The sequence below is a fragment of the Paroedura picta genome, chromosome 14, assembly GCF_049243985.1.
Source record: "Paroedura picta isolate Pp20150507F chromosome 14, Ppicta_v3.0, whole genome shotgun sequence".
Lineage (NCBI taxonomy): Eukaryota > Metazoa > Chordata > Lepidosauria > Squamata > Gekkonidae > Paroedura > Paroedura picta.
The window spans coordinates 11954384-11978184 of record NC_135382.1 but is presented as its reverse complement, the minus strand read 5'-3'; the positions used below and the strand labels follow the sequence as shown (position 1 = coordinate 11978184).

General features: G+C 42.6%; 1 protein-coding gene across 12 annotated transcripts in view; it reads right to left on the bottom strand.

Annotated features, from left to right (window-relative positions):
* LOC143824016 (protocadherin beta-16-like) overlaps positions 1–23801 on the bottom strand; it is a 234763-nt gene that overhangs the window by 119422 nt on the left and 91540 nt on the right. The window contains exon 1 of one of the 12 annotated variants that reach the window (XM_077310798.1): positions 15658–19202. The exons of 10 other annotated variants lie outside the window; for them this stretch is intronic. In XM_077310798.1, the coding sequence (XP_077166913.1) occupies positions 15658–18090 (2433 nt within the window). In that variant the 5' untranslated portion in view covers positions 18091–19202. Of the gene's footprint in view, positions 1–3397; positions 6232–15657; positions 19203–23801 lie in introns of those variants that run through there. One more of the 12 variants, XM_077310806.1, reaches the window with a different exon arrangement.

Genomic DNA, 23801 nt, shown 5'->3' with positions numbered 1-23801 from the left:
AGAGGAAGAAGGGCGCATTGTCGTTTTCATCCAGGATCACAACTCGAACGGCAGCTTCCGAGGTCAGTGGAGGGGAACCCCCATCCAAAGCCCTGACTGTCACTTGTAATTCCCTGATCTGCTCATAGTCCAGAGATCGCAGGAGGTACAGATTCCCCGTCTCAGAGTTGATGGAGACGTAAGAGGCCGCAGGAGCACCGCTGGCATTTCCAGGCACAAGAGAATAGGTCACCTGGGCATTCTGCTCCACGTCCAGGTCGACAGCATGGACTGAGCCCATCAGCAGCCCCGGAATATTGTTTTCCCACACTTGCATTTCATACTTGGCCTTCTCAAACACTGGAGGGTTGTCATTGATGTCTGAGATCTCAACCCTGATTGTTTTTCTTGAAGTGAGCCGGGGAGAGCCCCGATCGGTAGCAGTGATGGTGATGTTATACTCAGGCACTCTCTCTCTGTCCAAAGAACTTTGGGTCACCAGTTGATAATAATTATTCGTGGTGGTTTTTAACAAAAAGGGCAAATTCATCTCCACAGAGCAGGAGGTCCTCCCATTGTCTCCAGAGTCTCGGTCTGTGACACTGAAGAGCACAACCAGTTTATCTAAGGGAGAGTCTTCTGCCAAAGGGCTGGTGATGGATATGACTGATATCTCAGGTGCATTGTCGTTCTCATCCTCTATCTCCACCAGGACCTTGCAGTGGCCTGAAAGACCCCCTCCATCTGTTGCTTTGATATTCATATAATAGCTAGTTTCTTTTTCATAATCAAGGGGACCCCAAGCGGTAATTTCCCCAGTGTTCTCATTCAGGTGGAACAAGCTGCTTATTTTCTCAGGCGCCCGATAGAATGCGTAAGAGATCTGTGCATTTGAACCATAATCCAAATCTTTGGCTTCTACTTTCAAGACCAGAGTTCCATGAGGACTGCTTTCTTTTAGCGTTACTTTGTATTCAGGTTTTGTAAACTGAGGGAAATTGTCATTGATGTCTAGAACCTTAATGTTTATTACAATTGTGCCTGTTCTCTGTGGCATGCCTCCATCAATAGCTGTGAGAATGAGCCCAAACTGAGTCTTCTCCTCTCTGTCCAGTGACCTTTCCAGAACAAGGTCCACATATCTTTCCCCAAACTCATCACTTTGTACATCCAGCCTGAAATGTCCATTGGGAATGAGGGTGTAGTTCTGGATACTGTTTTCACCCAAGTCTGCATCTTGGGCAGATTCCAGGGGGAATCGAGTATTTGCAGGAACATTCTCAGGAATTTCTAGATTAAATTCAGTTTTGGAGAATACAGGAGAATTGTCATTCACATCTTTTATCTGTACCTCAAGATTGCAAATTTTTAAGGGGTTTTGGAGCACAATTTCAGACAATAGTAAGCAAGGCTCCATCTCGCCACACAAGGCTTCCCTGTCTATCTTTTCATTTACAAAGAGGTTCCCAGAACGTGTGTCCAGCTGGAAATACTGCTTATTGCTTTTGGAAACCAGCTGGGCTCTGCGGGCAGAGAGCTCCCCTGCTCCAAGTTTCAAATCCTTCAGCACATTTGCCACCAGAGACCCACTTTTCTTCTCTTCAGGCACAGAATAGCGAATGGAGACACACACTACTCCAGACAGAGAGAGAAACAACAAAAGGTACAGACCTTTCATGATCCTGAAGCTCTCTTTCATATTGCCAGTCTCCCAGGTCAGATACTTATGGCTTTCAAAATGTGAAGCAATTGGGTAATATCCAGACACAACTGCTAGAAAAATTAATCTTGATATGCTTCCCTTCCTTCATTCTTCCAATGCATCTCCCCTCTGGCTTCTGAGACTGTCTGTCTGTTCACAGGTTTCTTCTAGGGCTGCTAGAGTATAGGATTCTTTCTAAAAAAAAACCCTGCATGTTACAACTCATTCTTTTGCCAATACTGCCATCTGGTGGTCCAAGTGGAAGAAAACCCAAATGCTGTCTGTTAAACCAGCAGTCCTCAATTTTTTTTGAAGAGATCCATGTCTAAATTAAATTACTCTACTGGGACTCACTTGCAATTTAACCAAAATAAACTAATCCACAGACATAAGATGCAAGAATCTCATATCACTAAACAATGAACATATTTATTAATTTACAGCAAAACTGAACAACAAGTTGTGTAACGATTTCATGGTCCTTTTGCACACTAAGCAGAGGCATCCCCAAATATGGCACTCACTACATGCTCATCAGGATCTGCAACCTGTCACACTCTCCAAAGACTTTGTCATCCAATGCTCACAGCTATACACGTGCAGATGCCAAATTCAGTTTGCATTTTTAGGAACACACATAAAATTATTTACAAATACACCTAAAAAACTTAATATATGCAGTGGTTTCTTCTGGGTTGTGTGAACAAACAGACCAGCTGGAATAACAAGAACAAAAGGGCAGAGTGCGTCACCAATCAATAGGAAGTGAAACTTTAAAGGGGATAAGACACATGTAGGGAGAACAGTTCTATCATTCACTACTAGACATATTTTTAAATATAATACTAGCCATAGTAAAAGGCAAAAGATTTATGTGATCTGAAGAGAAACCAGAGTATTAATAATACTAGTCATAGCTAATAAATAGAAACTCCACATCCAGAAGCACTAAACCTCTGAATCCCAGTGCCAAAAGGAAACATCAGGAGAAGGTGTTTGGCCCTACAGAGGAACTGGTTAGCCACTGTGTGAGACAGGATGGAACACTGGTCTGATCCAACAGGGCTCTTTGTATGTCCTTTGTCAAACACTTTGGCCACCTCATGAGAAGGAAGGACTCCCTGGAGAAGAGCGTAATGCTGGGAGCGATCAAGGGCAATAGAAGGGGACGACAGAGAATGAGGTGGCTGGATGGAGTCACTGAAGCAGTCGGTGCAAGCTTAAATGGACTTCTGGGAATGGTAGAGGACAGGAAAGCCTGGAGGATCATTGTTCATGAGGTCGTGATGGGTCAGACACAACTTCACAACTAGCAACAACAATAACAACAATAAAAGAAAAAAATTACATCTGTCCCTAGCAACTTTTCTTTGATGGGGAAGGGAAATGGTTCAGTGCATCTCCTTGACCCGCAGAAGGTTGTGGGTTCAATCCCAGCATCCACAGTTAAAAGGCCAGGTAGGAAGTGCTATGCAAGTGCCTCTGCCTGAGACCCTGGAAAGTCCCTGACAGTCTCAGTAAACAAGACTGACTGACTGAAAAAGGATCTGATTCAGCATTTATGTTAAGCTCATCCTGGTTATTCTGATCATGTGACCTCCCTATGGACAATGTCGACCCAATTTATGATGGTAACCCAGAGTTTGAGAACCGTGGAAAACTAATCTGAAGCAAAAAGGATTAAATTAATAATAATTGTATGTTAATTATTCTCACCTGGCTCTTGAGCTGACCTTCTGTTGCATGACGGGGCACTTCTTGAGGACCAGGGGAAATCCTGTGAACTCCCTGGGACTGAGCGGGCTCCAGAGAAATCACAGGAAAGAGAGGCCTGAGAAACCGGAACTCGCTGCTCAGAGATCCACCAGCTAAACACACCTCATAATTGTAAGCCCGGGAAAGGGATCCACCATTAGCATCTCCACAGTTCTCTGGGAAATTCGGTCCTACTGGGAAATTCAGGGCAGAGTTCTCTATGAACTTCCTCCTTTTATGAATTTTGATGGCAACAAATGCCAACATGGAGACCAGAAAAATGGAGGAGATGACAGCCAAGCATATGACCAGGTACATAGTCAGGGTTCGGTCTTCCTCCCCCACCACTTCCTCCTTCGGGATCTCCACCATTTTCATGTAAGGGTCAGAAAAGCCATCCACGAGCAGAATGCTTAGTGCTGCAGAGGTGGACTGGGGAGGGTGACCATTATCTCTGACTCCAATGATAAGTTTCTGTTTGATGATGTCTCGTTTGGTAATTGGTCTCATGGTTTTCACTTCTCCATTTTGAGGCCCCACACTGAACAGACCTGGTTCTGTGGCCTTCAAGAGCTCGTAGGAAAGCCAGGAGTTCTGACCAGAATCTCTGTCCACGGCCACCACCTTGGTGACCAGGTAGCCAGCCTCCGCCCCCCGGGGAACCAGGTCATTAGACGGGGAGGTGCCATTCTGAAGAGGGTAGAGAATGAATGGGGAATTATCATTTGCATCCATGACAACAACTTTGACAACAACTTCAGAGCTCAAGGGAGGGGAACCGCTGTCCACAGCCCTCACAGTCACTTGGAAATCTTTCATCTGCTCATAGTCAAGTGAACGGATGGCATACAAATTCCCAATTTCAGAGTTGATGGATATGTAAGAGGCTGCAGGTTGATCACTGACCTTCCCAGGCAAAAGAGAATAGGTCACTTTGGCATTCTGCTCTGTGTCTAGGTCATCAGCTTGTACCAATCCTATTAAAAGGCCTGGAATATTATTTTCTTGTATTTTCATTTCATACTTTGACTTTTCAAACACTGGAGCGTTGTCATTAACATCTGAGATCTGGACATTGATTATTCTTGTTGAAGTGAGCCTGGGAGAGCCCCAGTCTGTGGCTGTGAGGGTGATGTTGTACTCTGAGACTCTTTCTCGATCCAGGAGCTGTTGGGTCACCAGCTGGTAGTAATTATTCACAGACGCTTTCAACATAAAAGGCAAGTTTGCCTCAATGGTGCAGGAAGTTCTTCCATTGTCTTCAGAGTCTGGGTCTGTGACACGGAAAAGGGCCAACACTGTATCTGGGGGAGAATCTTCTGGCAAGGGATTAGTGAGGGATGTGAGGGTCACCTCTGGGGCATTGTCATTCGTGTCCTCCACCTGCACAATGACTTTGCAGTAATCAGAGAGCCCCCCTCCATCCGTGGCCTTGATGCTTATCTCATAATTTCTCTCCTCTTCATAATCAATGATTCCTGCAACAGTAAGTTCCCCCGTATGTTTGTTTAACTTGAACAATCTGACCACATTTTCTGGCACTTGGGCAAAAAAATAAGTGATGTCCCCATAGGAACCAAAATCCCTGTCCGTTGCTTCAACTTTAGTTACAAGCGTACTTGGTTGGCTGTTTTCCTTTAATTTTACTTTGTACAGAGATTGTTGAAAGTGAGGTACATTATCATTATTGTCCAGAACATGAATAACAATGTTTGTTGTGCCTGTTCTCTTTGGGGTCCCTCCATCAATAGCTGACAGAATCAAGAAAAGGTCTGCATTCTCTTCACGGTCTAATTGTTTCCCAAGTACCAATTCTGCACTTTTGCGACCATCGCTGTGACTCTGAACCTCCAACCTAAAATGGCCGTTAAGACTAAGGGTATAGTTCTGAACAGTATTTTCTCCTTTATCTGCATCTTTAGCACTCTCCAATGGGAATTGAGTATTCAGAGGAGTTTGTTCAGGTATTGCAAGACAGAATTCCTTTTTAGAGAATTGGGGGGAATTGTCATTCACATCCTCTATTTGGACTTCAATTCTATGCACTTGCAATGGGTTTTCCAATACTATTTCTGAAACCAAGACACAAGTGTCCTTCTGACCACACAGAGCTTCTCTGTCTATTCTATTCTGTAACATCAGATTCCCAGACTGAGGATCCAGCTGGAAATATTGCTTGGTGCCTTCAGAAACCAGCTGAGCCCTGCGAGCAGAGAGCTCCTCCACATCCACCTTCAAATCCTTTAGCACATTTGCAACAAGAGACCCACTCTTCTTTTCCTCTGGCACGGAATAGTGGAAAGACTCACACACCACAATAGCAAGGCAGAAAAACAGAGAGAAAGACCAGACTTGCCTGTTAAGGTGGCTCCTTTGCATTCTTGCAGCTTTTCCCAAGGCAGAAGTGAAACACAAAGAGCTTCTTTGTAAAGCACCTGGTTCTCTTTCTTTCCTTTGGTATTCTTATTGTTGGAGATTGATTCAGAAGCCTTTTCCTCCTAACATTCCTGACTGTTATCTTGCAATGCAGAGCTGCTGCCTGTTTCCTTGATGCCTCTTCATCTAATGGCTCCAGTTTTGTCAAGCAGGATTTACTGTTGGACTATTTTTGTTGTGTTGGCCAACAGCACCACCTTGTGCTGTATGAAAAATACAGCATCTGTTTGTTTTCCAAATTATTCAACTTTCAATGATTAGCAGCACAAAATATTCCTCTACGTTGAGAGATTGCAATGGTTTTATTGCACAATGCCTACACCCATGTAAACACAAGAAATGTTATATAAGAAAGGCGCAGATGCCACATCATAGTCTATTGTGCACACATGGATATACACACGTAGACAGAGTCTTAATCCTAAAAAATTAAATAGATTATTTGTAGTAGGAAAAGAAACTTCAGACAGAGAATAGGAAATGGCTACGTCCTCTTCATAAGGTAGCATGACAAAGGATGCAGTGCTGGACACCCCGGACTGGAATGGGTAATATCTTGGTTTTATTTTGTCCACTTGTGTTTTTTGCTATGTTTTCATCTCACTCATCTATGTGGCACAGATGGACATTCAGAAATCAATCATTCCAAACTATTAATAGCTTTAACAGACCAAATCCGATAGCTAAAAATTAACAACCTTCAATAATTTCTGACATTCTCCAGAAAGTATAAGGGAAGAGCAAGCAGTGAGAGGGTCAGTGAGAGGAGAGGCTTCATCAGCAGAGAGTGTAACTGACAGGGTCCTTTTTCAGCCCCAAGAGTTAATGGATACTTCCACTCAAAAATGCAGGCAGCATTTGCACTTTACCTCGATCATGGCATCCTCTGAAGGGCTTCAAGATGGTTTTATTTATGCTATCGAAGTAGAATTCAGAGAGGGGCTGTGGCTCAGTGGAAGAGCCTCTGCTTTGCATGCAGAAAGCCCCGGGGATCTGCAGTAGGTGATATGTAAAAATCTTGAGGCACTGAAGAGCTGCTACCTGTCTGGGAAACAATACTGAACTTGAGGGAGTGATGGTCTGATTTAGTGTGAGGAAGTTTGAGGTGGAATAGGTTTTTGTATTTAAAAAGTGGGCATTCTAATTTAAGCAAAATCTAAGGAGACAGGTGCTGGGAGTCAAGACATGCCTCCTTTTCTGCCTTATTCCAGTACTTGAAGCCTTTCCGCCCCACCTCCCAGCCTGGTCTAGAGGCAGGAATTATCTCTCACGGCCAGAAAAAGCCCTAAAACACTTGTTTCTTATCTGTTTCTGGCCTGTCCTAGATATTGGAGACCTTTGGGCAAGATGCTTTCACCTGGCTCTTTCTCATTCACTTCATTGCAGGTGGCCTTCTGCCTCAGCCATCCATGCACTCAGGCAGGAGATGGCTCCTCCTGACCACCCTTCCTGTTGCAGCCACACACAAGCATTTTCAGAAAGCCAGCAGATGAACAAATGGTGAAACTCAGCTGCAGCAGTGCTCCAAGTCGTGGTTGGCCATTCTGGGCTCCTGAACATTCAGCAGGTGAGTGCTGTCTGCATCCCAGTGAGATGCATTAATGGCGGCTTGGTAGGAGGGGAACTGGCTTACAAGGCAAACCTAAACAGAGTTATACTTCTAGGTCCAGAGACATCAATTAATTTAGAAGAATTTAACTTTTTTTAAGGATTACATTGTTAAGGAAAACCTGACACATACCTATCCTTGTTTGCAGGAAAAAAAAAAACATTGGTAGAGATTGAGGAAGGGGGGATCAGATGCACCTCTGACCTATAGAGCAAACACACGATATTGCTATCATTCCTGCCACTGCCTGGGGAAAATGGCAACAAAGCCTGGCATGAAAGTCTGTTGAAGACCCAGTTTTATTGCCCCTCTCAGCTCTTTAGTTAAACTTCCCTCCAGTCCTCCCAAAGCTTTACTGTTCTGCTGATGACTTTTTAAAATCTCCAAGCCACAAGAATATCTCTGCAATTATCTTGTATTCTTCATTAAATACACAAAATCACTTCCATATAAAAATTGAAATGATTATCCTGGCGTTACCATCTGAGATTTCCATCTGTGAACAACAAAGATCAGTTAGGATTCTCACTTCCGGTTTCCAAACCTACATGCTGAATGGAGGGGGGAACGTTGATGTTTTATGGTTCGCCATCTTGTTAGTGTGATGTTATATTGTTTTTAAGGGTATGGTTGGAAATTGTATTGCATTTTATCAATTCTTTTAAACTGCTGCGAGACATCCATGAGCGGCGGTATATAAACTTAATGATAAATAAATAAAATAAATAAATATCCTGCAATTCAAATTGCATATGGAACTTCCTTTCGGTTAGGAGGTTGGCAAGTCCAAATTTCAAAGAAATCATATGAACAAGGGATGACCTCTTGCCATTTTAAAAGCAGAAACTGATCAACCGGCTACACCAGTAAAGCCAATAAGCGAAGTCCTCTTTTATTCCAAAAATAAAGGGTGCAAGAATGCAGACCGGTTATTAAACATTTTCAAATGTATTTTCTTCAGTGGCAGATCAACTAACAATATTACAAAGAAATTGTTCTATTTTATACAGGACCAGTATTAATAATAATCTAAACACCATAGTTCAAGTGAAAAGTCTTCAAAAATTATTCTCATATGTAATAGAGTCTTATTCCAGCTAGTTCGGGTGGCAAGCAAGTGTGGCAGAAGCCACACCAATGCCTACCCACTTATGTTTATGAATCACGTTTATGAAGTCTTTGCCACTTTGGCTGGGGTTAAAGGTTCCGTTTTTATTACGGTGAACACAGACAGGATTACCTCTATATTTATGTAGACACTACACTTTAATCATAACTTTAATAATAAATAATATTAATAAAATATATAAATACTATTATAAGAAACTATATGGAGACTAGAATTAAGTTTTGTGGTAGCAATAATACATATATTCTCTAAAATACAAAACCCTAAAGGCTGAAATATGAGTCTCATTCCTAAATATTTGGAATGACACCTAGAACTAAAGAAAATGTATCAACACATGGCTTAGATGCTCCCAGACCTTCATCACACAATGGCTGTCCTGCCTCTTCCTGTGCTCACATGGGCCCATTATGCACGGCCGCCGAAACAGCGATTTCGGGTCACATGGAAAATGCGGAGGGGGAAGACACGACGCACACCGGTTATGCACGGGGCGGGGCGCGATGGTGGCAAAACCCAGAGTAACCAATTATGCACGCGGCGATCCGGGCGCCGCTTATGGTTGCGCCCCGGTCACCCGGAAGCTGCTCTTTCTTCCGCGTTTCACTGATGCGGCTTTTTTGGCGGCATGCACCAAAGCTGCGGCCGGTTGCAGCCGGCTCCGTGCGTTATCGGTGATTTTAGTCGCCGCCATTCCACCCCGAATGTGCGCTAAAACCCCCGTGCATAATGGGTCATGGAGGAGCATTGTGCTGATTGCATCTTGTCCACCCTGGATTTGTGCCCCCACATACGAGCCAGGGTAGTGAGGTTCCACTGTGCTATGGGATGGCAAAAGCCTTTTCCCCCTGTTTACTAACTTGGTATTGCTTTGGCTCTGCACAGTGTGGCAGACCTGGCTAGGGCATTTTTGTCCCTTCCTGGACAACCTGATTCTTCCCTTCCAGGTGACCCAGATCAGACATAGACCCTGTTGAAGCCTGGGGTAAAAAAAGGAATGCATATATATTTGTGTTCCCTTGCCCTGGGACAACTGAGGGCTTGAGTCAGGCCAGGCCTGGGATGGCCCCAGCCCAGCACTGACATCAAGTAGAACTGGGAATCTGTCCAACCACCAGATGAGTGATGAGTTGGGGGAAATTCCTGGTGTGGATACAGTCCTACTCTCTCTCTTTCTTCACATGCATAACCATAATGTCTAAATAAGCCTTGACATATGTAATTGATACATTTGGTATAAGCTTCAGCTTGATCTGCTGAGCCAAATTTTAAGTCCATCCAGAGAGTTACTCCATTCATACTCAGAAATTCTATTTTACAGACACTGAGAAAGCATTTGATAGGATTGAATAGAACTTATTAAGAGAAGCTTTACTAAAATTTGAATTTGGTCAGTGATTTAGAAATTAGATATAGTGCACTTACTGAAAAGGCAGACTTGGGCCTCTAATATCAGGACAAAGCGTGTTTGATATATGTATAGAAGGTTTAGTAATACAGACCTGATCTGGACCAAATTTACAAGGTATTGTATTCTGGAGAAGATTACTACAATCTTTTTTAAAAGGTGGTATAGTTTTCATAATAAGAGACACTTGGGGTTCATTTTTCATTGAAATAATAAAATAATATAATTTGAAGGCTTACTATCGATATGGATAAACTGTGAAGGTATTAAGAATTAATAGATAAACTGGATTTGGGAAATTGGATCTAGGTAAAAATCTAAGGGTATCATATATTTCACAGTATAGCTCTCAGATTTAGTGAAACCTTAAATGAAAGATAATGTAAACCCTTCTTTAAAATAGATTTCTAAATTCAAGAATATTCAATAATTAAAATATTCCCTCAAAAAAGGATCTGAATCATGCAATATAGTATCTGCAGATATAGTGTCAGAAGGATGATAGAAGTTGAAATCAAATGTCTCAAAAGCCACTAAAAAAAGTCTTTCAATAAACAGGCCAATAGACTATCTGATTGAACCCTACTTCACTCAAATCCAGACTGAAAGTCAGAGTGATCCGAATTTAGATTACTGTGACAGCAAAAGGGCAGAAATCTACCGGTAAAATGCGGCTGGAGACTCACCGTAAGCCGCCATTGACGCGGCGGCGTGGCGGGAGGGGAAGGAGGATGCTCCCAGGAGCATCGGGGCAGTGTGTGCGGCTCAGGGAGCCGCATCACGTGGGAGACATGGGCTCGCAGCGCCTTAAAAGGCACCACATGCTCTGAGCCCAGCCTTTTCCCCCACCGGCAGCAGAACGAGCAACAACCCACCCTCCCTCCCTGTGTTTGGTTATGCCAGATTGGCGGTTTATGTTGTTTTCTTCTGTCACAGCTGGGCAGGGATTGCAAGGGAATGGAGCCTGAAGATGGTCAGGGAGTCTAGAAGCAAGAAGGGACTCCCCGAAGGTGATGCCGCCTCAGGATTGAGGGGTAAATGGGTGTTGAGCTTACCCGGCTGGGAAGCTCGACGGGATCCAGAGGGTGGATAACCTGTGATGGGCCAAGGGAGGTCTATGCCTCCCGAGGCATCACTGGCATCCACTCTATGGGTCAGAAACCCCACAGCAAGGAGCCCCGGAGATCCAAGGGGATTCTGGTCGGGGTCTTCAGGCAGCTGTGGGTTGTTTGGGTTTATAAATAGGCCCGAGGGGCAGGGTCAGGCTCCCTCTCCCCTTCCTGGCCAACACAATGTTGGAAAATTTGTTGAGGTTAATAAAAGCTGTGGCCTGTTTTGCCAATGTTAAATGGTGTGTGTGTCTCCTTCCTGAGCAAAATGCCCACCTGCAAGTCAAAAGGTTAACAGTGTGTATTATTGCAATTTCTCATTCATTAGTTTCAACCAGGATCTTGAAAGTTCCACTTCCATTTGTTACTTTCATGTTTATATGAACACATGTTTATATGAACAAAATCAAATTGCCCATGGTGATTCCTTCAGTCTCTTTACTTACTTACTGCCCAAACATTATACACCAGTGCTAGTGCATTGCCAACTGTACATAGTATACAGTTTGTCAGTATCCCACTCTATGGAGGAAACAAATGTGAAACAAAAATCACTTACTGAGACACAGAGAGCATAGTGATTGCATGGGACTCCACAATAACCCCCCAAAATATCCACCAGTCACCATACATGTGTTATGGTTCTGGTACTGCCATGAGTGGAAAACAGGAAAGTACATGATAGAACGCAGCTGCCAGGGTCCTCACTGGCACACCTTGGAGGGCCCATATCCAGCCAGTGCTGAGGCAGCTGCACTGGTTGCCAATTGCTGCCCGGATCCGGTTCAAGGTTTTGGTTTTAACCTTCAAGGCTTTACGCGAGTTGGGACCCACATACCTGAGGGACCGCTTATCGCCCTATGCCCCCCGTAGAGCTTTACGTTCTGCGGGAGAAAATCTATTGGTCGTCCCCGGCCCTAGGGAAGCACGCCTGGCCTCAACCAGGGCCAGGGCCTTCTCGGTCCCGGCCCCTGCCTGGTGGAATGAACTCCCGGGAGAGCTGCGGGCCCTGCGGGCCCTTCCATCGTTCCGCAGGGCCTGCAAGACGGAGCTCTTCCGCCAGGTTTACGGTTGAGACCAGGCTTAACATCTACGCCCCCCCAGGACCTGAGGATTGGGATTAGACACGAGTACCATCAGTATCCCCTCTCCACTTGCTAGGGGGGGGAATGGGTAGTTGATTAGCCGCTCTTGCCAGGTAGTCATTAACTATTGACATGTTAATTGGTTTTAATGTATTTTATGGGGGTTTTATACTGTTGTAACCCGCCACGAGCCGCAAGGGAGTGGAGGGAAATAAATTCAATAATAATAATAATAATAATAATAATCCATGTAATATCCTTTATTAGGACCTACTCAATGAGACATAACAGCATGCAAGCTGTTGGCAATCAGAAAAGCTCCTGTCCTGCCACAAATTTTGTTAGTCTTTAAAGTGCTATTGTATTTTTGCTCTTTTCTACTGCTGCAGGCAGACTAACATGGCTACTCTTTGTCATGCCTCATGTCAGAAAATTAAAAAATTTAAAAAATTAAAGTAGCCAACAGTACATGTTTGTGTGCGCACACAGTGATGTCAGACCTCTGCTCCCAATTAAAGGAAAATATTGAGGAAGTGAGCTAACAGAACACAGTCTCCTCCACTAGAAGAAGCACACCAGGAAGAGACCTGAAGGTACTCCAGAGAACTCTGCGGATGTTACTCAGTTATAACTGTGAAGGGCTTGATAGCCATCCAAAACTCATTGGATATTGCATTTTTATTATCCTTTTAATTTTCTCTACATACTCAAATTAATAGCTGATGGTCACATTTATACCTAAATCCCAATCTCCAGCTTCTATTTTCAGAGATCAGAATGCCTGAAGGCTGTTTCCCCTTAATTTCACTTCGTATGCAGATAATGCAAGGTAATCTGAGACTAATAAGCAAAGGACGTCGATAAAATTGAAAGGGTACAGAGGAGAGTGACGAAGATGATCTGGGGCCAAGGGACCAAGCCCTATGAAGATAGGTTGAGGGACTTGGGAATGTTCAGCCTGGAGAAAAGGAGGTTGAGAGGGGACATGATAGCCCTCTTTCAGTATTTCAAAGGTTGTCACTTGGAGGAGGGCAGGATGCTGTTTCTGTTGGCTGCAGAGGAGAGGACATGCAGTAATGGGTTTAAACTACAAGTACAACGATATAGGCTAAATATCAGGAAAAAAATGTTCACAGTCAGAGTAGATCAGCAGTGGAATAGGCTGCCTAAGGAGGTGGTGAACTCCCCCTCACTGGCAGTCTTCAAGCAAAGGTTGGATACACACTTTTCTTGGATGCTTTAGGATGCTTAGGGCTGATCCTGCGTTGAGCAGGGGGTTGGACTAGATGGCCTGAATGGCCCCTTCCAACTCTATGATTTTACGATTCTAAGGTTCTTCATTACAAAAGCATTTCTACAGCAGTTATCAAGCTAGAAATGCTTCTTCAAGCTTGTTGAAGGAAGTTGGGCACTGAAAACACAATTCTAGTACCAATTATCAATCTTCAGCACATTCGCCAGAATCCCACTTTTCCTGTCTTCAGGCACCTAATAAGAAATTGATATGCATATTATGCCAAACAAAGGAAACAGTATGTCTTTTTTGAAGATATCATCAATGGCACCTAAGTGCACAACAAAAGTGGAACCTTTCAGCATTGGGGAGGGATATATTTTTTTCTTGTTGGCTGACATTTTTCCAGAGCCTTCAGATCCACCAGGTTTATTGGGAATATCCCCAAAATTCTCAACAGCTCTAAGTGCTGAAACAACAGCAACAGTTAGTGAGGGGTTAAAAATCCTCACTAGGCAGAGGAAGTCATAGCAACAGGTTCTGAGTCCTGTGACTGGACAGCTGGGTGGAAGTTGATTTACTGGCTACAGGGAAGAGAATTCAGTCTGAGACTGATAGGAGAGAATCTGATTCTGACTGAACTTAGCTGAAAAACTCCTCTAAGGAAGAACTCAGTGTTTTCTATTGAGAGCTAATCCACATAGAGTCTGGACAACCAGAGCAGTTATTGGCAGAGAGAATTAGAGCAATCAAGTGTTTACTTCCAAAGTGGAAGGTGATTCCTTCTAAGGATGAGGAATCCTGCCTAGTTATTTTTTTTTAAATGTATATCCCACTACTCTCAGTGAACTGGCTCACGGTGGGTTACATATGAAACCCCACAATACAATAATATAAAACCCATCCACCATCTGTTCCATATAATATATTTCAGGTAAGGGCTTGGAGGAGGAGCATGCCACATGGCTTAAGTGCCACTCAGTGTTTAACACCCACTCAGGGAGGCTGAGTACCTCCTCCTCCAATCGGCTTGCCTGTCCGTCCTCCACCCCTGATCACCCCTCCTCCTTCCACTTCCTTCAGAGGTTCGGAGGCTCCAGATCCCTGCTGTGTGAGAGCTGCCCCTACCAGTGAGTTCCCTAACAACTGCCTGCAGTCTTTCCAGATCCTGGGGGAAGGGAGAGGCTGTCTGCGGAGTTCTCCACCTCACCCCAATCTAACACCTGTTGGATTCCTGAATGCAACGGGACTGGTCCCTAGTACAATTATAATCTGTAGCATGGCAGAAGGAAAACAACCTCAAAAATCTGAAAAAACCGTTTAATTAAGAACTAGAAACTGTGAACTGATTTCTGTAAAGAAAATTGAGTCGTCAATTCCAATTCCCCTTTACCTTTTTGCAAATAAAATCTTAAATATTTTTGTTGGTAAAAATGCCTCAGTGCCATTCTGACAAAGGGTGAATTAAGAAAAGGCAGATCTGCAACCTAACAGGTTGGGACAATGAGCTTAATTTATTATTATTATTATTATTATTATTATTATTATTATTATTATTATTATTATTATTATTATTATTATTATTATTATTATTATTAGATTTATATCCCACCACTCCCTTGCGGCTATTTTTATAACAAAGAAAACTACTCTACTGAGGCAACTCTGTAAGAGAACAACATTTCTTTTGGGAAGGAAAATTTACCTCAGAGTAGAGAAGTGAGTGTAGAGGCAATTGTCATAGCTCTTTGCTGAAAGGGAAATAATTTGGTTCTATAGGAATAAATGGGTTCCATTCTTCAACCAAACCTCCATTCATTTTAATTCAGTCTACTTCTCATGATGGTAGCTTCACAGCAAGATTCTGTGTTCTAACAAATATATACTGCAATTCTACCAGTTTTTATTTTGATGAGAAACATAGCTGAGTAACATATACTATTAGGAGGATAAGCTTAAATTTACGCTCAGTTACCTATTATTTTTTAAAAACCACACTATATGAAATATGACAATAGTATACTTATTTTGTCCTAGAAAAAGTTTTTTATCCTCCCATTGAAAATGTTTTCAATACAGAACAACTGTGCTTAACTCCTATGTAAAAACCAACTAGATAGTGGCTAAGAGATTTTAGTTACAAATTCAAATATTATAAATTTCTATTCGAAAATATTTAGCCATTCAATGGAATGCGAGTGATATTCTCACCTGACTCCTGACCTGGTCTGTTTCGTGAATGGAAAGATCTTGGGAACCAGATGAAATCCTTTGAACTCCCTGGGACTGAGCAGGCTCCAGAGAAATCACAGGAAAGAGAGGCCTGAGAAACCGGAACTCACTGCTCAGAGATCCACCAGCTAAGCACACCTCATAGTTGTAAGCCCGGGAAAGGGATCCACCATTAGCATCTCCGCAGTTCTCTGGGAAATTTGGTCCCACTGGGAGATTCAGGGCAGCGTTCTCAATGAACTTCCTCCTTTTATGAATCTTGATGGCAACAAATGCCAACATGGAGACCAGAAAAATGGAGGAGATGACCGCCAAGCATATGACCAGATACATGGTCAGGGTACGATCTTCCTCCCCCACCACTTCCTCCTTTGGGATCTCCACCATTTTCATATAAGGATCAGAAAAGCCATCCACGAGAAGAATGTTTAGCGCTGCAGAGGTAGACTGGGGAAGGTGACCATTGTCTCTGACTCCAATGATAAGTTTCTGTTTGAAGGTGTCTCGTTTGTTAATTGGTCTTGTGGTTTTCACCTCTCCATTCTGAACTCCCACATTGAACAGACCCGGTTCTGTGGCCTTCAGGAGCTCGTAGGAAAGCCAGGAGTTCTGACCAGAATCTCTGTCCACGGCCACCACCTTGGTGACCAGGTAGCCAGCCTCTGCTCCCCTGGGAACCAGGTCATTGGACGGGGAGGTGCCATTCTGTAAGGGGTACAGGATGAATGGGGCATTATCATTTTCATCCATGACAACAACTCGAACCATAACTTCAGAGCTCAGTGGAGGAGAACCACTGTCTACAGCCCTCACAGTCACTTGAAAATCTTTCATCTGTTCATAGTCCAGTGATCGGATGGCATACAGATTCCCAGTTTCAGAGTTGATGGAGACGTAAGAGGACATTGGTTGATCACTGACCTTCCCAGGCAAAAGAGAATAGGTCACCTTGGCATTCTGCTCTGTGTCCAGGTCCTTGGCTTGGATCAAGCCAATCATCACACCTGGAATATTATTTTCATGTAATTGCATCTCATACAACGATTTTTCAAATACTGGAGAGTTGTCGTTGATGTCTGAGATCTGAATGGTAATTATTTTCACTGAAGTGAGCCTAGGAGAGCCCCGGTCTGTTGCCAAGATGGTGATGTTATATTCTGAGACCTTTTCTCTGTCTAAGGGTAGCTGGGTCACCAAGTGATAATAATTATTCACAGAGGCTATTAACAGGAAGGGAAAATTTGGCTCAGTAGTGCAGGAAGTTCTGCCATTATCTCCAGAGTCTTGATCTGTCACTCGGAAGACAGCTACCACTGTATCTGGAGGAGAATCTTCCGGTAATGGACTGGTGGGGGATGTGAGGGTCACCTCTGGGGCATTGTCATTTCTGTCCTCAACCTCTACTATGACTTTGCAATAAGCGGAGAGCCCCCCTCCATCCGTGGCTTTGATGTTTATTGCATAATTTTGATTCATTTCATAGTCAATATTCTCTGCTACCCTAAGTTCCCCAGTATATTGGTTTAACTTGAATACTCTTTGTACATAATCTGGCACCTGGCTGAAAGAGTAATTGATCTCTGCATTGGAACCCAAATCCTGGTCAGCTGCTTCCACTTTTGTTACAAAGGAGCCTAGTGGGCTGTTTTCCATGAGTTTCACTTTGTACACATTTTTATCAAAATGAGGAGCATTATCATTTGAATCCAGGACTTCAATGATAATTTGAGCTGTGCCTGTTCTCTTTGGGATCCCTCCATCAACAGCCAACAGAGTCAGGGAAAGATGTCCTTCCTCTTCCCGATCTAATTGTTTCTTTAATACTAATTCTGAAAATTTCATTCCATCAATGTGACTTTGAACATCCAGTTGAAAATGCTCATTTGGACTAAGCGTGTAATTCTGGACAGCATTTTCTCCTCTGTCTGAATCTTCTGCACTCTCTACAGGGAATCGGGTATTTGTTGCAGTGTGCTCAGGTATTTGAAAAAGATATTCCTTTTTAGAGAATTTGGGAGCATTGTCATTCACATCCTCTACTTGAACTTCAATTCTGTGCACCTGCAATGGGTTTTCCAGCACAATTTCAGAGAGTAAGACGCAAGGGTCCTTGTGGCCACACAGAGTTTCTCTGTCTAGCCTGTCACCTAATATCACATTCCCAGAATGAGGGTCCAGCTGGAAATACTGTTTGGTACCTTCAGAAACTAGCCGGGCCCTGCGAGGAGACAGTTCCTTTGCATCTACTTTCAAATCCTTCAGCACATTTGCCACCACAGACCCACTTTTCTTTTCCTCGGGTATTGAATAGTGGAAGGACTCACAGATTGCCCCACACATGCAGAGAAAGAAGAAAAGGAACCAACCTGGCCTGTTGTTGAGATGCATGTCCATTGTCTCAGCCAGGCACATTCAATTCATAGGATAATTCTTTGTAATGAAGCTGCTGGAAGTGGCTGTCTGTCGTTTGATTCCAAGGCAAATTTTTCCTTTTTTCTGAACTTGCTTTTGGTTAAAGAGAGCAGAGGCTTTTGTCTCCTGAAATTTCTGACAGTCTGCCTTCTATGAAGGCTGTTTTCTATTTGAGATCTCTTCTATGTGAAGACAGCAGCTTTGTAGAAGAGCTGATGATATTCCCTAAAAAGTGTGTTTTCTGTGGTGCAATTGCACCACCTGGTGTTTGAACAATGATATGATGTCTCTAAATAGCCTTTTAGTACTGAACAGGAACCATCTATTCAAGGAGATTTTGCATTGTTTGTTCATCCATAATGCATATTCTTCTAACTTACAATTAAGTGGCTTGGCTTCTATAGGCCTCCCTTAAAATGTCCCCCTCCCCACAGAAAAAGTTGTTAGTGTACTTTGCCTGAGAATGGACAACTGATTCAAGACAGGGTTTGTTAGAAAAACATCAAACTGGGATTTCATCTCTGTATTCAACTGTGGATTTAGAATTCTAATCAAAAATACTTGTTGGACAGCTGAAACTTCATCTTGAGAGTCAGTGTGGTCTAGCTGTTAACACTAGCAGACTCAAATCAGGAGAACCAGGTATGATTCCCCACTTTCCCACATGAAGCCTGCTGGATGACCTTGGGCCAGTCAGTTTGCTCAGAGCTCTTTCAACCCTACCTGCCTCACAAGGTGCCTGTTGTAGGGAAGGCAAAGGAATGCATCTGTAAGCCCCATTGAGACTCATGAGGCCAGCTGGGTGACCTTGGGCCCATCATGTTCCTCGGAATTCTCTCAACTCTATCTGTTCCACATAATATATTTCTTGTAAGGCCTAGGAGGAGGAGCTGGTCTCATGGCTTAAGTGCCACTCAGCGCTTAACACCCACTCAGAGCTGCTGACCTGCCCCTGAGTGCCTCCTCCTCCAACCAGCTTGCCTGTCTGTCCAATGGCCAGCCAATCACCTTTCATCCCCCATCCCTAACTACCCCCTCCTCCTTCTACTTCCCTCCAAGGCTCAGAGGCTAAAGATTCCTGCTGCATGAGAGCTGCCCCTGCCAGTTAGTTCCTGTCCCAGGGGCTTGCAGACTTTCCAGGTCCTGGGGGAAAGGAGAGGCTATCTGCAGAGTTCTTCCACCCCCACCCGCACCCCAACCCCCACCCCAATCTAGCGCCTTTGTATTCCTGAATGCAACGCGCTTTGTCCCTAGTCTAGTCCATAAGGTGTCTGTTGTAGAGAGGGGAAATAAATGCAATTGAGACACTTTAGGGTTGAGAAAAGCAGGGAATAAGACAAATTCTCCATCATTTCCTCATATGTGTGTTTTGTGTATTTTGTTACCTCATCATCCTTAACCTCATGACATATAACCTCATAACTGGACAAGTTAAAGCTTGTGTTGGGGAAGGAAGATTCCAGCATCCATCAGTAACTCATGCTTGCAGAAACCATGTTTTATTTCCTTGTGCAATATGTAAATATAAATGTATGTTAAAGTTCACGATTTAAAAATACTTATGTCCTTTACACTTTGTAAATTTTATTTCTGAGGTAATATACAAATAAAAAAATGAAAAAGCTATTAACAATTCAACTGCACTAACATTAAAAATAAAACTAGATGTCTAAAAGTTCTCTGTATTGATAACAAAACCACTATTAACAGTAACAGGGTGCCAAGAGAATAAATTTTTTATTTGTTTAACAAGAGGGGAGGAGGAAAAAATGAACAGAATGCTCTCGGAAGGAAATTGAGGTGGCAATACAGAAAAGGCTTTGCCTCTGAAGACATCAGATATCTAATGTTGATCTTAACTGATGAGCTACTTCTAGGACTTTAAATACTCTGGTCTTACACCCTGCAGTGTTTTATAATGGCCAGCAACTGGAACTGAGATCATAACTGGTGAAATGGCTAAGTATTGCAACTAAAAGGATAACTGGCAGGTGCATCCGCCACAATAGACCAAAATCCCTCTATGCCCCGCACCCTGAAGAGATCCAAGAGCTTAAACTAGAGTGAAAGGAACCACCTGGACCTAACTGGTTATAATCCACACCTACATACCTACTGATAAAAGCTGTTGAGTGTAGAGTTGCAATACGAGAAAGGAAGAAAGGTTCAAAACACAAACAGAGAAAAACAGAACCTTTCCAAGGCAATTGGTAATAAATTTTATATATCAATAATTTTTTAAGGACCAACCAAAACGATTTCTAGATATACTCCGTTTTCACAATTTTTCTTCAGTGGTTGATTCCTTATACTCTTATCAAGCAATTTTTATATATAAAGATAGGCCACCGGCTCTGTAAAGTATTGTGGGGAATGACAGTCAAAAAACTGTTGTTTGAGTGTAGAGTTGGCAGGTCCTTCTTGGCCAATAGTGAGGTATTGAAGGGTGGGAGTAGGGCTGCCAGTTCAGGAAACTCCTAAAAATTTCAGGATAGAGCCTGGAAAGGGGTATAATGCCACAGTGTTCATTCTCTGACCACTTCTGAATTAGGAGACATACTTGGTTTTAACCTTTCTTTGGATTTTGATTACATGCTGTGAGTTTGTGAGGATCTTCTATTACACAGAATAGCAAATTCTTGACTGATAGTAAAAGATTTCTTTACTAAGCAAGAAAGTACTCTCATTAAGACATTATCGAAACTGAGGTTGAGAATACCAGTCTACATATATCCCAACCCCTGCCCCCCTTCCATGGGAATCCAGAAAAAACATCAAACATTCTTAACACTCCAATGAGAAATTTGGCTCCAAAGAAGAGGGGGAAAGGAAAGGAGCAAATGGGTTGCTTAGGGGTAAAAAAGAGAGGGGGGGATGGAAATGCAGGAAGGAACATCAGGACCATAAAGCAAAGGAAACAAGCTGCCCCTAACTCCTACACAGGAGACAAGCTGCCCCCAGCTCCTGCAGAACCAGGCTACATAAATATCACTAAATAATGGCAGAAACAACAGGATTTTGACAAAGTTGACGCTTTGATTTCTGCATGTGGGCTTTTCTCCCCTTGTTTTCCATGCGTCATTCATCATATGTTTTCTGCATTGTGGGAAGGCAGCAGTCTCCCTTCCCCTTTTCTAAAAGGTTGGGTTTTTTAAATTGTGCCCTTTTCTTTTAATTGCACGCCTTCATTTCACCATTTCATGCCCTCGTGCTAGTGCGGAAACAATCTCTAAAGCATCAATTTTCTTCAGGTGGTCTGGAGAAGAGCTGTAAATCTGGAGGATCCCCCTGTTCTACCTGGATGCTGGCATCACTAGATAAGTGCATACCGCACATGGCAAGTGGCATGTGAAGGGTGTCACAATAAAGGTCAAGCCTTGACTCATGCGTCTTCAGAAGCAAACATATAGAGGGCCCTTCCTGTTTGTGTTCTGTTTTTCTGTTTTCTTCTGCTGCTAATTCTCCTACTTTTGTTTGCATCAAAAGGATTCAGAAGATAAAATAGTACATTTAGAGAGGCAATTTCCAGAACGAGATGTTAAAAAGAGGATGCTAAATACCATATTATTAAAACAAGACAAAATATGTAAACAAGTAAGAAATTAACTTAGAGTTTCATGTCCTTAATAATATTTTTGCTATTAGAAACCTATTTGGGACTCAAATAGAGTGTTCTTGAGAGGCATTACATTTCAACAATATAATACAGGGAAAAAAAGAACTGTCATAAGTTAAAGAAAGATTAATTAAACTTTAATTCAATACAATTGTTAGAGCAAGAGGCAAAAGGAGACACTAAATGCAGGCGTTCAGTTTCAACAGTTTATAAACTAAGTTTCTTTGACCCACCACAAGCTAGCTTGCTGGGAGCGGCAGTATATTAATTCAATAATAAATAAATAAAATAAATAAAAACCAAGAGAAATGATCAAAATACAGAAAGCTAGTAAAGCTTTGTTAAGCAAAAGTATTTTGAAAAGTTAGTAAGACTGCTAAGATAAGGAATGGATGACCCAACTTGTTTTTTTCTCAGATAACCACAGACATTAACAATAACTGATTAAGAGACTTCTCAAGTATTTAGAGATTTTTATATTTATTTATATTCCTCTGGTAATCTAGCGTAAAGGACACTGTGCATTAAAAAAGGCGTTCATATGTTCATTTGATGATGACAGAACTAGTAGAAATCAAGCAATTACAATCAAAGTGGCAAACAGAGCTATTGAAACTATGAAAAATAAAAAAGCCAGATGAATGTTATAAGAAATTTTGTGGTGCAATGTTACATCCCTTAATGAAACATGCAAGCACATAGCTGTGTTGATCTGAAGTAGCAGAACAATATTTGAGTCCAAGGGCAACTTTAAGACCAACAACATTTTATATTCTAAATAAGTTTATTCTAGAATAAGACTTTGTTGGTCTTAAAAGTGCCACTGGACTCAAATGTTATCCCTTAATGAAGAGTTTCACTGCATGTATTTTTTTAAGTCATAGTGTTTTATGTTCATTTACAAGTCCGTATCATTCATATTATCTTTTTTTTTTTTTTGCACCAACACAAATTTGGGGATTGTATGACCCAACCTTGGGGAAGATCAATTTCACCTACTGCATAGCTGCAAAGAGGTCCAGGAGCTGCTGAACTGAATGGCAGCAAGGTGAGGAGATACAAGGCTTGGTTCACAATTTATTAGGGCTGCTGAAAATGGTATGGTCAGCAGTCAGGCACTTTTCCTACAAACTTTGCAGCACCTCTAGTGCACATAATTGCGGTGAAGCTCTATTATTCTTTCCCAACATTGTGCCTGAGCAGCACCATCTGGTAGACTTGTTCCAGGTAGGCAGAGATTTAGTCACCGCCCTCAAATATACATGTGTGTGAATGCCGTGTCATATTTACACAAAAATCTGTGGATCAAAAGAGACACATCTGTTATAAATTGTCCTCAGTGTGTTTAGAACTCTACAGACTGGATCAGTGTAAGACTTCCTGACTTCCCTTTATGACACGAAGTCTCCCTGCCTGCACCTGTCACTGCTGAAAATATCTCCCACTCCACAGTCCTGGCAAGGCTGAAAATATTGGCGCCCTGTGTGCTGCTTTGTCACTTCTGCAGCTGTCACACCAGCTTTACTCCTCTCTTGGTTCATGTAAATAAAGATGGTGGACAGAGATACTAGGGACATATTAGAAGGAAGAAGGATGAGCCCCATAAAGAGTGGTGGTGATCTCAGAGAAAAACGCTACGTCAATATCAGGGGCAGGAGATCCCTGTTCTGAAAGTGAAAGCCTAACAGGGAAGGGAACTAAGAAAACAAAGGGGAAAAGTAAATGGAGAAGTGCGGCGGAATTTCACATATTGACTTCAAATACTGCAGCTATACAGTAACTGTTGAAGGATAAATAGACAATGGGAAAAGGAAGGGTGGAAAATAAACAGCAATAGCAGAAATCATTATATTATATCACAGATGAAATGGAATAAGGGTTAATTTAGAAAAAGAGCTACACACCTGTTCCCTTGTTTTTCCTACCTCCACTTGTTCAGGTGTCTCTTGAGAGAGAGAAGAAATCCTGTGATTCTGAGAGATGTTTGGGTCCCCCATGGAGAAAACAGGAATGAGCGGCCTAAGGAATCTGAACTCGCTGCTAAGTGATCCACCCGTCAGGCAGACATCATAGCGGTAAGCCCGGGAGAGTGATC